The 16001-nt window shown below is 35.5% G+C and overlaps 1 protein-coding gene across 3 annotated transcripts in view; it reads right to left on the bottom strand.

Annotated features, from left to right (window-relative positions):
* LOC148940122 (protein disulfide-isomerase-like) overlaps positions 1–16001 on the bottom strand; it is a 281993-nt gene that overhangs the window by 24931 nt on the left and 241061 nt on the right. For all 3 annotated transcript variants that reach the window (XM_089106293.1, XM_089106292.1, XM_089106294.1), the window contains exons 2-3: positions 7662–7859; positions 3528–3661 (exon numbers count right to left, since the gene is read on the bottom strand). In XM_089106293.1, the coding sequence (XP_088962419.1) occupies positions 3528–3661; positions 7662–7859 (332 nt within the window). The remainder of the gene's footprint in view (positions 1–3527; positions 3662–7661; positions 7860–16001) is intronic.

The raw sequence follows: 16001 nt of genomic DNA, 5'->3' as shown, positions 1-16001 counted from the left end.
AGGCTTAGGCGGGGGAGAGGAGCCCCCCCACCCCAGTGTTTCTGACATCTGACGTTAAATTTATTTTATATTTTACACTGCTTTTAAGGTACTATGCCCCCCTCCAGATTATGAGGCCCAAAACCGCTACTAATCAGCTAATCCTGGGTGGGAGGCACTTGTGCCGAATCCTAACCCATTATGGGGTACCACCTCCATGTTGAAGATGGTAAGACCGTAATGAGGTGCGTGGCAGGTGGCACCGTTCCCCGTCTAATGATGCAAGGCAATGGATTTATGGGCTTTGTTGGGCTAACCACCCGGCAAAGCTTCTTTTACCTGGTTATGATTAACAACAAAAAGCCTCGGACCAAACAGCCATTTCGACGACGACGTGTAGCACGTCCACCGACCATCCAAACGGACCTGTTTACGGTAGCCCACTGCAATGTACGAGGTCTCAGATCTAAGTTTGACCAATTCCTACATTTAGTGAACTCGGTCAAGCCATCTATCATGTGCATCACTGAGACCAATCTAAACCAAGAAATTCAGAGCAGTGAAGTTGCCATACAGGGATACACGCTCCTCAGGCGGGATCGAGAACGTACTGACGGCGCTAAATAAGGAGGAGGAGGTGTCACTGTTTATATACAGAGCAATATACCTTATTCATGCCTGAACATACCAGATTCAGCAGGCGAAGAAGCTCTGTGTGTCAGAGTGACCCTCACAAATAAATCTGTGATTGCTGGTACCGTGTATAACTCTCCAGCTTACCAGATTACCAACTACCTTGAAACCTCCCTTGAATATATTCGGCGCAAGAACGCTAAGTCTGCCATTATCCTTCATAGAGACTTCAACGTCCATCATAGCGTGTGGCTTCGCAGCAAAATACTGATTGGGAAGGCTCGGACTTCTATGATCTATCTCTCTCTTACGGGCTGGAACAACTTGTCGATTTCGACACGCATCACGGCCCAAACGGATCATCTCGTCTTGACCTCTTCCTTACAGATCACCCTGATTCCTTTAAGGTAGACGCTCATGCTTTCACCAGTGACCACGTTGCCGTCGTTGCACGTGGAAACCTACGTATTCCGCCTCCAGTAAAGCATGAACGAACAATCTGGCTATACAAAAGAGGTGATTGAGACGGTTTGAGAAACACTCTTTTTTCTCAGCAGTGGAGAGCCTTCCTCCTGGAAGGCCCAGAGAAAGCTGCAGATAAGTACCAGCAGGCCATAGTTGACTCTGTCGAAAAGCATATCCCTTCAAAGTGGATCCAGGTGTCGAGTAAGGACAAATCTTGGTTCAACGCCCAGTGTAAGAAGACAATCCGAGCGAAGCAAAAGGCACACAAGCGATGGCTATTTTTGAAGAGCGAAGAGGACAGAATTGCATTCATAAATGCTCGCAAAGATGCAGTTCGAGTGATTTGGTAATCCCGGGTTCAGTATAAGGAGGAATTCTCCACCCAACTTCAACTTGCCTTGGCAAAGAGTTAGTGTAAAATTGTCACGGAGGCTTTATCGTCGTCCAAGGGGACCGCAATTCCTTCTCTCCAGAGTAACGGGACAGTGGTACAAGATCCCCACAGGCAAAGGCTGAAGCTCTTGCTAAGGCTTTTGCCGAATTCTCGAATCTAGGCGATGACGGTAGAGAAGTGCCAAAATTCTCCGACCGAACCGACACTGTCCTGGAACGCGTGAATTTTTCTGCTCCCAAGATCCTTCGCATTCTGCAACATCTGGATGTGACCAAAGCCACGGGTCCTGACAACATACCAAATGTTGTTCTCAAATCCTGCAGTGCCGAACTAGCTGGACCCTTGTCACTGCTTTTCCGGCTGTGCTTTTCCTCTGGAACCTTCCCACGAACATGGAAGTCTGCCCATGTTATACCTACTCTAAAGCCAGAAGGGGATCCAGCGAGCGTGTGCTTCAACTAGTCTGTTAGCCCTCTCTCCTGGGCTGGAAAAGTTTACGAGAGCGTCTTCAGTAAAAAACTTCTTCAGCGCCTGGAATCAGATCTTCTAGGCGATCGCCAATATGGATTCCGCCGGAAACGCTCAACATTAGACTGCCTAGTGGCCCAGTATCAGGAGTGGATAGAACTACTGGCAATGGGATACGACATCAGGCTACTATCCTTCGACACTGCGAAAGCTTTTGACAGAGTATGGCACCGTGGCCTGCTAAAGAAACTCTATGGGTATGGTGTTCGTGGATGTCTGTTAAAAGTGATTGAGAGTTTTTTTTCCGATCGTTCACTGCGGGTTGTTCTGGACGGGTTTATTTCCCGCGATTATTGAGTGAAACCAGGGGTACTCCAGTGCAGGGTCTTGCAACCCACGCCTTTCCTTATCTACATAAATGACACGGGAGACAACCTCGCAAACCCTCTGCATCTCTTTGCCGACGATACCGCGACACACTCAGCCGTCCCTAAACACGAAGACCCAACACAAGCCTCCCTTTCCCTACAGATAGATCTTTTAAAAATTGAAAAGTGGTCTGAGGCATGGATGATCAACTTCAATGCATCGAAATCAAAGGAGCTTCTAACTACCCGATCAAAGGTGCCACATGAACATCCCAGTTTCATCTTCAAAAATGAAGCTATAAAGAGAGTTAAAAAACTTAAAAAACGCGGCCTTGCCTTCAGCTCATTTTGCAAGAATCAGCATCGGCTGCTGTCTCAAAGAAAAGGGCCCATTAGCAAGTTCTCACAGGGGACAATCCACAGCCGAGAGCTAATGGGAATCCATGATTTGACTATAAACATTCGATTGAAACTTTACAACGAAAATTTTCGTCCCCTGTATCGCCAAGGTTTTCAATCTAAGTGGGTAGCTACACAGGAACTCACAAAGCGACCAAATTCCCCTAATGACCTTTTTTGCGTTGATTTTAGCGGTTTCTTAGCATGGATGATAGAGCATTTATTAAGAACTGTCCATTCCTGAACCTTAAAAAGGCAATTCTTCATTTAAACGAAAAAAAAAAAAAAAAAAAAAAATTTACACTTTCTTATAATGTAAGGTTCACTAAAACTGAATATCTCCGTCTCCAGCACAAAACTGGAAAAGTTAAACGGTTTTTCTAATACTTCTGGGAAAGTAAGAGTAGGTTATTAGTTTTCCATCGTTTATTTGGATTTCTTATCCAAGCTCTAAAAGTTACAGCAAGACCACCCAATCAACTCTACATCGTTTGGCCACACAAACTAAAAATTTTATAATTAACAAGACAGGGTGATCCTTTAAGGTATCGAATCCCATAAATATTTCTACTCAAATCCAGAACTTTCACGACATTTTTTGTTATTCTGACCCCCCCCCCTCTGCTAAAGAAACAACCCCTGATTTGGCCTAGGCAAGGTGCTACCATTATGTAAACCTTTTCTCATTTGCATTAACCCCCACCAAGTAGAAAGACAGCTGCCCCCTTACCATTGTTTGTAGGTAAATTTACACGAATCTTATTCTTGTTTCAGCCTTTTGACATATACAAAGCAAGGGCTCAAAAAGATACCAAACTTACCTTGAAGAAACCAATGACAGCTACTTCATTATCTTCAATGAATGATTTTGATTGGTCTCCATTTTTCAGATCAACAGCAGGTGGTCCAGTCTTCTTTAACAGCCAATTAACAATTTCCTCAGATGTTCTGCCACCTTAAAAGGATATTCAATTAGAAAACAATCCGTGTTTTACAATCAAAATATGAACAAGGTCGAATTTGGAAGTATAATGAATGCAGAAAAACTGGAGTTAATTTCTAGGCAGCAATATTTATTTATCAATTAATTTACTGAGTTGCTATAAAACATATGAAGGATGGGAGAATATGAAAAAAAAACAAGCGCTTACATTAATAATAATAATAAAAAAATCACAACATTTATTTGTAGTCTAACATTGAAAAAAAGAGAAAACAAATCAATTTTAGTTCAAAGAGCTAAATAAAACCATAGGTGACAAACTGTTCTATTTATATTTTGTTTACACAAAGTAAAAACACAAGGGACAGTACTTCAGATCTATCTCAGTGGGTTAATTCCTGTGAATGCAGTAACTTCAATAGTTGTTGGTTTTGTTAATAGCTACAATGTAAAGGAGTTCTTTATGACCAAATGATTAAACATTTAGGTAGCTGGAAGATTTACCTTTTCTAACTTGAATTGGCCTCTATTTTGCTTCTTTTAGTTTAGCTACTTTGCTTCAGGTGGTTTTTTCATTTATTGGTATTTCCTGACTTATAATATATATATATATATATATATATATATATATATATATATATATATATATATATATATATATATATATCATATATATATAGATATATATATATATATATATATATATATATATATATATATATATATATATATATATATATATATATATATATATATATATATATATATATATATATATATATATATATATATATATATATATATATATATATACTGTTGACTCTCGCTAACTTGAAATTCACAGACCGTGATTCTTCTTCGAGTTACGTATATATATTAAAATAAAAATATGTGTATACATACATGCCCATACACATTTGGCAAGAGGGCAAGGGGTGGGGGGGATAAAACCTGGCCAAATAGTACTTATTGACTTTCTCTGCAAAGATTGTTTAAGAAAAGAATGACCCCTCGTTAGGTGAGAATATCTGCCCGCCAAGCGCAATTTTTCGATCAGGAAATAAGAAAACTTGGTTGGGAATACATCTGATGAGTAAAAAGGGTGTTCAAGCAGTTCAGGCGGTAATTTAGGGGTTTTCGCAATGATAACTACAGAGGTGTGAGATGGTTCAATGCCTTGGTGAACCAGAATTTGTTTCTGCCTGTAAGCTGAATTCCCGTTGATTCAGTCTTCAGCTAAAAGAGTAATGATGTGTGGTATGTTCCTTTATTTCCCTCTTTGCAGCTGCAGACCTTGTTTCGCTCCGGAGTGAGAATTAAGGTAATTAAGGTAACTCAACGAATATCCCAAAAAATAACTCTCATCACTTTCTCAGCTGACAAAAGTTTTTCTTTTTATGAGCTGATTACCGCTTTGCTTTCAATTGTTTTGACTGTATTTTTATTAGAAACACACAATGGCGTTTTATTCTCATCTCCAGTAAATAATCAGTGCCAAAACTCCGCAAGCTTCACGGCTCCATCACAAGTGATGATTTGCTGCTAATCCTGGCTATTATCTCACTTTATTTTCGAGGAATTTGTTATACCTTCTCTTGAACACCAGAAGGGAAAGATTTCCAGGATTACCTCCACTGGGAGGGCATTCAACGTAGTGACGGATCATTGGGCATAACTCGTTTTCAAGTATTCCTGGTGGGGTGTACCCTGCACAAGGTAGTCCGACCAGCTGTACTTTGGCAAGTTGATTGCAAAAGCTCTGCTCTGCCTTGAACGAGTTTTAACAACTCCTCTGATGAAGGACAATACAAGCATTTGTAAAACACCAGCATACATGTCACGTCAAAAAGATCCTGGATTGACTGCAGGGGTATGGCATCGAGTTACTGGAAGATGTCGTGCAGACTGCTCGATTTTGGACACGTTGAATAGGAGCCTAGCTGGACATGTTGAATAGTGTGTCTAGCTGGAGCACTAGCAAAGAGGACGTGTACACTCAATGAATGGTCCGAATGCATTACGTTGTGTCAAAGCGAAATCGTCAGGTAGGAGGCTTTTGCATTTTAGGATTGCTCCTAGCCTCCTGGAGCAGGAGGATCTCACTTTGCTTAGGTGTTCAGCCCATGTGAGATTTTATGAGAAAAAGGCATAGTGAACTGACTCTCCTTTAAACAAGAAAACATGGTGAGCATTCATATTTTACGCTTTCGAAATTAAGAGTTCTTTCGTTTTTGATGCATTGAAACTCACAAGCCACACATCAGCCCACAGCCAACAACTCTTTTTTTTCGAATCAGTCTGAAGCTCTTTATAAGGTTTGCTGGGATATTTGTCTTTTGAATTGTTATTTGAAATGAAGTCATCAAAGACAACACGTTAAGAACGTTGATGAAAGAAGTTAAGGAAGTCACGAGTACAAAAGGTTGTCATGTTATAATTGCAAAACTCAGATTAAATAATTTTCAATGCCATTAGATGATGGTTTACTCAACAAAGATTCTAATCCTGATTCCAGCTTGTTGTTTCAATACTAACAAATGTTCTGATTCCAGCGGCACTTATCTTTTCAATGGTATTATAATCTATAAATGATGTTTATTAGGTTAACAGCTAGAGATTCCGAATCGTCTTCTGTACCAGTCATGGGCAAGTCTCAGCTACCCCCTATTGAAAAATATAACTAGATTCAACTTATGACACTTGTGATAGTGGAACATATCTTGAGAGTTCAGAAAGGCTGGTATAAGAAACATTTACCTTCGGACGCTTTTGCATACTTTTTTCTGCCTTAGAAAGCTTTGTGATCTGCTAAAGAGACCCATCATCTGATTCATTTGATCTGATAATATGATAATTTGTATTCCAATAAGGGTATTTTAATACAACAATACTTCTTAAATCTAATGATTTACTTAATAGATCCCTACAATAAGGAAATCTATCAGTTTATTTAATAAAAAGAAATACAATTATTGGCCCTTCAGCCTCAGAAGGATATACCAAAACATTCTATCAGTTCAAACACTTCAGAATATGAGAGCCTGTTCCCAAAGGCTTATGTCTGGTGTTAACTATATAAAGATGAAAAAAATAAAAATCAGAATATTAAGCTGATAGAATAATTCCATTTATTAGTAATGTATAAAATCTCATTAGATTTTACAAATGATGAAAATAAAACTTAAACCCAAATTAAAAATTCCCCTGTTGGTATAAGGATAGAAATAAGGATAAAGAATAGTAGATTCCCAATTTCTATCATAGTATATCTTTTTCTAAAATATCAAGGACAAAACTTTCATATTAATTCCTTATTCTCTTCTATAGTTGGCTTATCATTATCAGAATGCTTCTACATTAAAAAAAAAAATTACCCATGAAAAAAATATTTGAGCATACCTGAATAAAGATATTAACCTAACTTTTTTGATGCATTGGAAAAAGAGATGTTTCTTTTCAAAGCAAAATAAGTTCTTTTTCTTTTCAAAATACCTTACAAAAAAAAAAAAATTCAGCTCAAATTCACATCATGTTGATCACCAAATGCAACTGTTCCAACTGAATTTTAAGGAGTAATACTAATAAATAAAAGCAAACCAACAAAAATGGGTATAGTCAAGAAATAGCACTTGTTCTCTTATTATTCAATAAACCTTTTTCATAATAATGTTTCAATTAAGCACTTCTGCAGCATTCAAACTGGTCCATATGAATTTGACCATCTGGTTATGAACCAACAGCTTTATTTGAAAAAAGTAAAAAAAGGTGAGGCGTTTTTTCTTAAACAAAAAGGTGAATTACACACTGAATTGCTCCAAAAATTGGGATATTAACTCAATTCTCAATACAATTACAATCCTTTGAAAAACCTAAATTAAAGCAATTGTTGGTTTTAATATGATGTCCTGCCAAAAATCACCCTTATCATGCCCATTGAAAGGGGTCTGAATGTTAAAGCAAATGGCAAGTTTTTTACAAGATGCACCATTAAAAAAGCAAGAATGATAGAAACCTGTATATTCTGAAGGTTTTCCATTTCTAAAGAACTTCAATGTTGGATATCCTCGAATACCATGCTCTTCAGCAAGGTCTTGTTCTTCAGTGGCATCTACTTTAGCCAGTTTGATTGGTGAGCCATCAGATGCTAGTTTCTGTGCAGCTTTAGCATATTCTGGTGCAAGGGATTTGCAGTGACCACACCATGGGGCATCTGGTTTATGAAAAAATATATAAGAGTTTACTAATCAAAAATGAACTACTATAAAAATACACTTTAAAAAACAAGCTGAATTGTAGAAGTGGTACAATAGTTTTTTTTTTCAAATATAAAATAAAATAAAAATCAACAAGCAGCATAACAAAAGATATGCTTGTGAGGATGTGCTTCTAAATAAGGACAATGCCAAACAAATTAAAGAAAATAAAAATTGAAGCAGCACACCTACACAAGGTTAAGCTTATATGCAACCAAACACATACATGTACTTAATCATTGTGTTGGAATTGTTAAAAAAGATAAATTTACCACAGGAATGAAGCTTGAATTAATTTATTCAAATGTGATCTGGTTTACTTTATTATCAAAAACTATGATTCAATCATATCTTACTATTATTAAATATCAAATCCCAAGCAAAAAAGAATTTTTTTTTGATTTGATGGGATAGTCAAAGGAAATCCAGATAAAGATAAAAAGACTCATATCTAATTTTCTTTTTAATATCACTATTCTTCTAACACCTGCTGAGGCATAGAGATTGTATTCATCCAATACAATCCTGCCAAAACAGTTGACTTGTAACACTGATGCAAAGCCTACTGAGGGTGTGAAAAGAGCATGTGTTAAACCCAAAAAAGGATGCGACAAGTGTTTGGTGTGAGACAGACCTAAATGATGACTCCTTGGCAATTTTTTGTGATGGATGTAGAATGTGGATATGTATTGACTGTATGGATATGACTGAACCTGAGTATATATTAATCACAAAAATCTCTTGATGGGTTGAAGTTTGCATAGTGTCTGATTTACAAACACTCTTACAACTCTAAGCAGTTTGAACCACAATCCAAGCATCAAGAGTATTCTCAAAACTACAATGAACATTATGAAGAGAGACATCAGAGAGACAGGCCATTATCCAAGATATTGTGCCATCATCTGTAAACAACCTTGAAACTATGCTCAAAGATGAGAATTCAAAGCCAATTAACAGTATCAGAACATAGATGTCTGCTCTTGAACATCAAGTTGCTAATAAATGCTTGATTTCTGATGTGTATACTGAAATTCAGAACCTTGTGCTACAAAAGACTGCCAGTATGAAAAATGGTTTTGCTCAACATCTAGATTGTGAGGACAGGTGCCTTCTTGTTGAAGAGTAGGATAGGCAATGTTGAGCTCAGAACATAGTTGGATATGGTATCCCATCATAACCAGACAAACAGCTATACATCCAGTCATACCTCAGCCAAAAATATAAATTCCAAGAAATTCAAATAACAAATGTGAAGTCTTCACATCCCTGCAAATTCACAGTCTGTAAAAGCGCACCTGCTACCTATCCACTTCTCTGTTCCTAGTGTAGACATCAAAACAATGATCATCAACTGTTCGTGTGAACTGTATGAAGATATTAAGTTTTGCAGTGATTCATCAAAGGCCAAGCATGATAAATGTAAAGCTCTTGTAGATGCATTAAAAAGGTAAACAAACTCTGGTGAAACACTGGCAAACAAATTTTGGTCATCATTTTCAAAGGTCAAATTGTGACAAAAAAGTTGCTGCTCATCATTGTTGGAAAGCTCCAAAGCCAGCTCTAATCCAGCCATAATGGAGATATAACAGTTGTCCCTCACTTCCTGTAAATAGCAAACTTCTTGCAGTTATTTTCTTTGTTTTGTAGAACTTAATGCCTACAGAAGTCATCATGGAGCATTACAAGGATGAAAAATTCTTAAATTCACTCTAAGCTGCGATTAAGGTATAGTATTGGAAGGATGCTTACATCACACCTGTTCACAAGGGAGGAGGAGCAATAGAGATGAAGCCAACAATTATTGACCAATTAGTCTTACATCAGCAATTGAGGAAATTTCTTAAAGGCTAAATGCTAACAGACTACTATCTCCTAGCCAGCATAGACTTTGTCTCAATCAGTTGATACTAGCCTCATTAATGTACACAAGTATTCACAGAACTTATATATGAGGGATCTCCAGTACTACTACTACTGCTAACAACTCACTGTAGCATCAAGCTGCCTGGCCAACGCAGCTACACATGCTCCTGCTCCATCCCTATCTATTCAAACCCTCCCTCTTTACACCCTCACAGGAAGTTCCTGTTTCTTTTAAATCTTTCTTTATGATATTCTCCCACCCAAACCATGGAAACCTGCTTTTGCATTTAGCCCCTTTACAGTTGGCCAAAAAGGACAATCTTTGGCAATCTGTCCCCTGTCATCAGCAAAATGTGCCCTACCTATCTCCTCCTTTCTCTCATTATAGCCCTAGAAAGCAGAAGTGAACCAAACTTTTTGTACAGCCTACTGTTAGAAATACAGTCAGTCAGCTGTGTACCTAGAAAAATCTGTAGGCAATTTCTCTGGAAAACATATAGCAAACCTTCATCTGCTTTTTAAGCGCCCATGCTTCAGAGCCATATTTGACCACTGTAACTTCCAAAATTCTAATCTTGGCATTGCATATAAGCTATGGTAAAAGATCCCTTTTTGGGAAAGACCACTTTTCTCTGCATTCTGGAAAAATAGAGATGGGTTTTCAGAGTGCCCCTATTTTACTACAGCATGACACAATGTGAGTTTAATAACAAGGTCCTGTCTACTTGGTAAAATTTTTCATCATAAATTCAAAATGTGGTCTCTGTTTTAACCAGCAATTGAAAAGAAAAAATTATATTTAATATTTGTGATTTACAGAATAAATATCAAACAATAAAAGTTACATTTTAGACTCAGAAGACGATCAGCTTTCTGTTAATATGTGAATAAAACTAAAATACTGAAAGAATATATACACCAAAATAGGATAATTGGTATTTCCAAAAAGAGGTTCTTCTAGGTAGGTTAGGCTAAGTCAATAAACTAAGGTAAAAGACCTCTTTTTGGGAAAGGCCACTTTTCTTCTGCATTCTGGAAAATAGAGACAGGTTTTTTGACAGCCCTTTGGCTATCTTGGAAAGGGGTTAGGTTAGGAAAATGAAACTTTCAGGGATGGGTCCACAGGCTAAAAAATATCCCAGAAAGGTAATTCGAAGTTCCTAGCTCCAATCGGTCTCCCTTTAAAGGTTCCCCAAATTTGCCTACGTCACAGGTGCCTACCTATTGAAATTTTGACAAAACAACATTTTACCTTAATTTTCAGTTATCGGTTTCTTTTTCTATGGCTTTAGTTCTAAAAATGTAATTCCTGATATTTGAGTAAAGTTTTAAGCCAAATCAATGTTTTTTTTTCAAAATTTTGGAAATGTATTTGCATATCTTTAAAACCTTATAAATTTGGATTGAGCAAAGTTGTGAAGCTGAAAACAATTTTGTTGTACTTTATTTAAGCAGAAGATCTATTTTGCAAGGTTTTACTTTTATAGGACACATATTTTTAAAGGTCTTCAAAGGTTAGGACCCTCTAAAGGGAGAAGGAGTGAAGGTAGGTACTTCAAAATATCTTCCCATGGCATATTTTAGCCTGTAGACCTATCCCTGAAAGTTTCGTTTTCCTAACATAACCCCTTTCCAAGATAGCCAAAAGTAGCTAAAGTAGAATTTTACCTAAAACACAAAGATTTAAAAAGGTAAATTTCTAGGTGGCACTATAATTTAGCTAGAATGAAAGTGATAACATCATTTGATGCCTTTTTTTATGCTCTTTCATAATACAATAATTGCTTCTGTTGCAAATTGCATCTTGAGCCCTTAAAGGGGCCCCAAGGGTATTTCATTTTTGCAACTGCACAAAGAAGTTATAACTTAACTTACAAAATACTTGATTTTTAATTCAAACTGTTTTCCTATTGTTTCAGGTTTTTCAAATGCCATCAACAAAATAGCACTGAATTTTGCAATTTGAAACTTTGCTGTTGACAATTCAGGATATATTCCAATTCAGGGTATTTCATGGTAAATTTGCAGTGGGCCATATTATTTAGCTAGGATGAAATTCAAAACATCATTTGATACTTTTTTACGCTCTTTCATTATTCATATAAAATACCTTTGGGACCCCTTTAAGGGTTCAAGATCCGATTTGCAACAAAAGCAATTATTATATTATGAAAGAGCATAAAAAAGGCATCAAATGATGTTTTCACTTTCATCCTAGCTAAATTATAGCGCTGCCTAGAAATTTACCTTTTAAAGTTCAGGACCCTCTAGAGCAGGTGGCCAATCTGCAGCCTGCATGCAGCCCACTGTAAGTATTTTTTTTAGCCCATAAGATTCATCACACTTTTATATTCTGCAATTCTCATGATGTGCACACATCTTGGAACATCACAGATTTGATGTTTTACTCTTGACAATGTTGTTTATTGATGTATATAGCCCAAGTATTATATTATTATGTTGTATAGCCCAAGTTTTATCATCAATGTATCATGTTATGCAAGTAGTGATAAAAACAGTGAATTATTACACAGTGAATAATTAATTGGAATATGGCCACAAATGAATGACTTCAAATGAAAAATACTTCAAGTTTTAGTAATTTCAACCTATTTAATACAAGGCAGGCATGGGTAACATACTAGTCTGCTCAGTTTTCTTTCTAACCTTATAATACTTTCCCCCATGCTTTCATGATTATAGTATCTATTATTGTGTTGCTTTTCCATTCTGAAGGGTTATTTTCTAAGACTCAACTTAAACTTTTTTGTATAATGATCAATGGTCGACATTTGATCAGCACTTGCGCATTGACAATTCAAGGATCTTCTGAAAGAATAGATTCTGAATACAGTGACATTGTGAACTTTATTTAAGTCAGATGGTTAAATTGTGGATGATATTAACATCAATTTTATCAGTTAAGAGAAGAAATTGATTTGTTTATGAATGAAAAACAACAAAAAATTAATGACAAAAAGATATGCGCCAGAATAAAGACATGATGAGTGGTTGTCAGATTTATGCATTTTAGTGGATATTGTCAACCAACTCAATGAATTAAATATATCATTGCAAGGAAAAGATAACCTCATAGTTAATACATTTAATCACAACAGAGCATTTCAGAAGAAATTGTTGTTATTTGAATTGAAATTGAAAATTAATAATGCTCACCACTTTCTATTGTTGAAAAAATTTATGATATCAACATGTAACAATTATACCAAATATGCAAAAGAAATAAAAAAAAACTTGCAGATGCTTTTGAAAGCTAATTCAATAGTTTAGAGCTGGAAAAAATAATAAACCAAAATTTTTGAAATATATTCATCTCCTTTTCATGTTGAAATTGAGTCTGTCCCAGAATATTTCCAAATGGACCTGATTGACATACATTGCAATAATGTATGCAATGTATTTTATTTTCAAATTATGCAATAATTAGAAAAGAAAATTATCCAATTTAAGAAATTTGGCACAAAAAGTTGAAAGCACTTTTGGTTAAACCTCCACCTGCAAATTGTTTTTTTTTTTTTTTTAATATTAAATTGACCATGCAAAAAACATGCTCAAATATAATGGATGCTAACCTGCAACACCAATTGCAATGTGCAAATACCCAAATTGAGATTGACTTGCAAAAGGTAGGCTAAGTGAAAAAGTTGAGAAGTAAATATTGAACTAGTGAAATAAATATTTTTCTATGATTTTATTTTGTTATTTTTTATTGTTAGTATTATATATTTTTTACAATGTGCATTTGATATCATTTTTATCATTATATTATCTATGTTTATATAGCAAACATAATTAATAAATTTCATTATTTTTCAATTTGTCACTCCAAAAAATATCTATAATAGGTCTAAACCTAATATGGGTATATACAATTTTATTTGGGGCCTGTGGAGTTATGATACATTCCCAAACTGGCCCACAAGATAACTTGGGTTGGCCACTCTTGCTCTAGATGGAGAAGAAGTGGAGGTAGGTACTTCCCAGGACATACTTTAGCATGTAGACCCATCCCTGAAATTTTCATTGATAAATTTTTTACAGTTCATATTATTGACTTACAAATAAAGTGAACAAACCACTTGACGCCTTTTTTCATGCTCTTTACAAATATAATAATTGCCAAAAATAAAACATTTTCCTACCATTTCAAGTTTTTTGAATGCCGTTGACAAAAATAGCACTGAATTTTGTATTTCAAAACTTTGCTGTTGACCATTCAAGGTATATTCCAATTCAGGGTATATATTTACACATTAGGGAGGGTGGGGTGGGTAGATTTGAATTTGCAATAGAAGTGATTAGCATATTATATTTGTAAAAAGCATAAAAAAGGTATCAAGTGGTATGTTCACTTTATTTGTAGTCAATAATATGAACTGCAAAAAATTTACCAAGCTAAACTGGAATTTACTAGGTTTGAGTTTTACAAAATTTGGTAAAATTCTACTTTGGCTATCTTGGAAAGAGGTTAGGTTAGGAAAATGAAACTTTCAGGGATGAGTCTACAGACTAAAGTATGGGTAAATTTTTTACCAAATCATATTATTGAGTCACAAATAAAGTGAATATACCACTCAATGCCTTTTTTTATGCTCTTTATGAACATAATAATCATTTCTATCAGAAATTCAAATTTAAGCCCTTTTTGAGCTCTTGAAAATGACAAAAATATAAAAACCTAACCAACCTGATAATTTCAATTCAATTTGAATTTAAAATTGAATTTTAGTACTGTACTTCTATCAGATTTATTATTTTCAATGTTTCATTGCATTCTTGAACATTTGGCATTAAGGAAGAAGAAAATGGCATAATTTATTATGCCATTTTTTATGGCATAAAATTGCAAAATTTATTGTTACAATTTTCATTTATCTAACTTAATCATGGAAAGTGAGTGCTTGTGGATTAAAAAAAAGATTTATTATGAAACAGTATGTTTAAAACAGATGTTTTAAGCCTTTTTATACCCTATATGTTTTTATATTCTTGTCATTTTGAAATTTACCAAAGTAAGTCCCAGGAAGGTATTGAAGTGCCTACCTCCACTCCTTCTGCCTCTAGAGGGTCCTGAAATTTGCCTACATGTGAAATTTTGACAGAAGAATATTTTACTTTAGTTTTCAGTTTCTTTTTCTCTGGCTTTAGTTCATAAGAACAACAACTCAACAGCAACTGGTTATGTGAAATTTGAAAACAGGAATATATACTTAATTAATGAGACAAAAACATTTTCTTACATATTGTGACATTTTCTACTTAATATTACCTTTATTGTCAATTTAAGTGATCCACCTTTGTGTTTTGTTCAACTTACCTGGACTTTGAAGTAAGTGAATTTTTGTTTCAAACCCCTTGGGAATTTTAATTCCTTTGTTTCCTTTTGCTTACATTTTCTTCTTCTTCTTCTATTTAACAGCAGGCGGGCTTTTCAGTAAAACTATTTAGCCCTTTTCCTTCTGCTTCACTCTGTGGGCTACAGAGCTACTGGCTTGATTGCCTCGTATTTATTAGATATATTCAGATATCTTTCAGCAGATCTTTCGACTCTAGGAGTTCAAATATAAGATGATAGATGTCGATTTCTATGCTCTGTGTGCAGGTATAGTTGGCTAGGCTCTTGACTGATAGTGGGATTTTGTGGTGTTTGAAGTATTTTAACAGTTTAGAAAGCAAGGTATGTTTTGCAGACGTCAGCATATTACATTCAAATAGGCAATGGTCAATTGTTTCATTATTCATATTACAATGCCTGCAAAGAGGGGACAGGGGAATTGAACCACTTGAATTAGAAATCTTATATGAGAATGCAAGGAAATTTAGTCCATTTGTTCCAGAACGAATTCTATGATAAATTTTAGAAAGATACTTATTGGGAAAGGGGGAAAGGATAGGATTAATCTTATTAAAATTAATATCTGATAGCCTCCATCGGTAAATATCTCTAATTGGGATTGGTCTCCCACTTGGCCGGTCAATATTTATAGCATTTTTTGCTATTTCATCAAGCTGACGATTACCACTTATGCCAGACTGGCTAGGAATGTACTGAAAGTAAGTCTTTATGCCACTTGAAGCAAGATCATCAATAATACTGAGACAATGATAAGTGTCAATGTCCAACTTATATTGAGGAGCTGAGGCCAGCAACTCAAGGCTTGATAAAGAGTCGGAATAGATGATAATATTATTCAATTTTTCAATCAAAGGTT

The sequence above is a fragment of the Artemia sp. Qi Xiang Cuo genome, chromosome 20 (genome assembly GCF_049724085.1).
Source record: "Artemia sp. Qi Xiang Cuo chromosome 20, ASM4972408v1, whole genome shotgun sequence".
In the NCBI taxonomy this organism is placed as follows: Eukaryota; Metazoa; Arthropoda; class Branchiopoda; order Anostraca; family Artemiidae; genus Artemia; species Artemia sp. Qi Xiang Cuo.
This window is presented reverse-complemented; position numbering and strand designations above follow the sequence as displayed.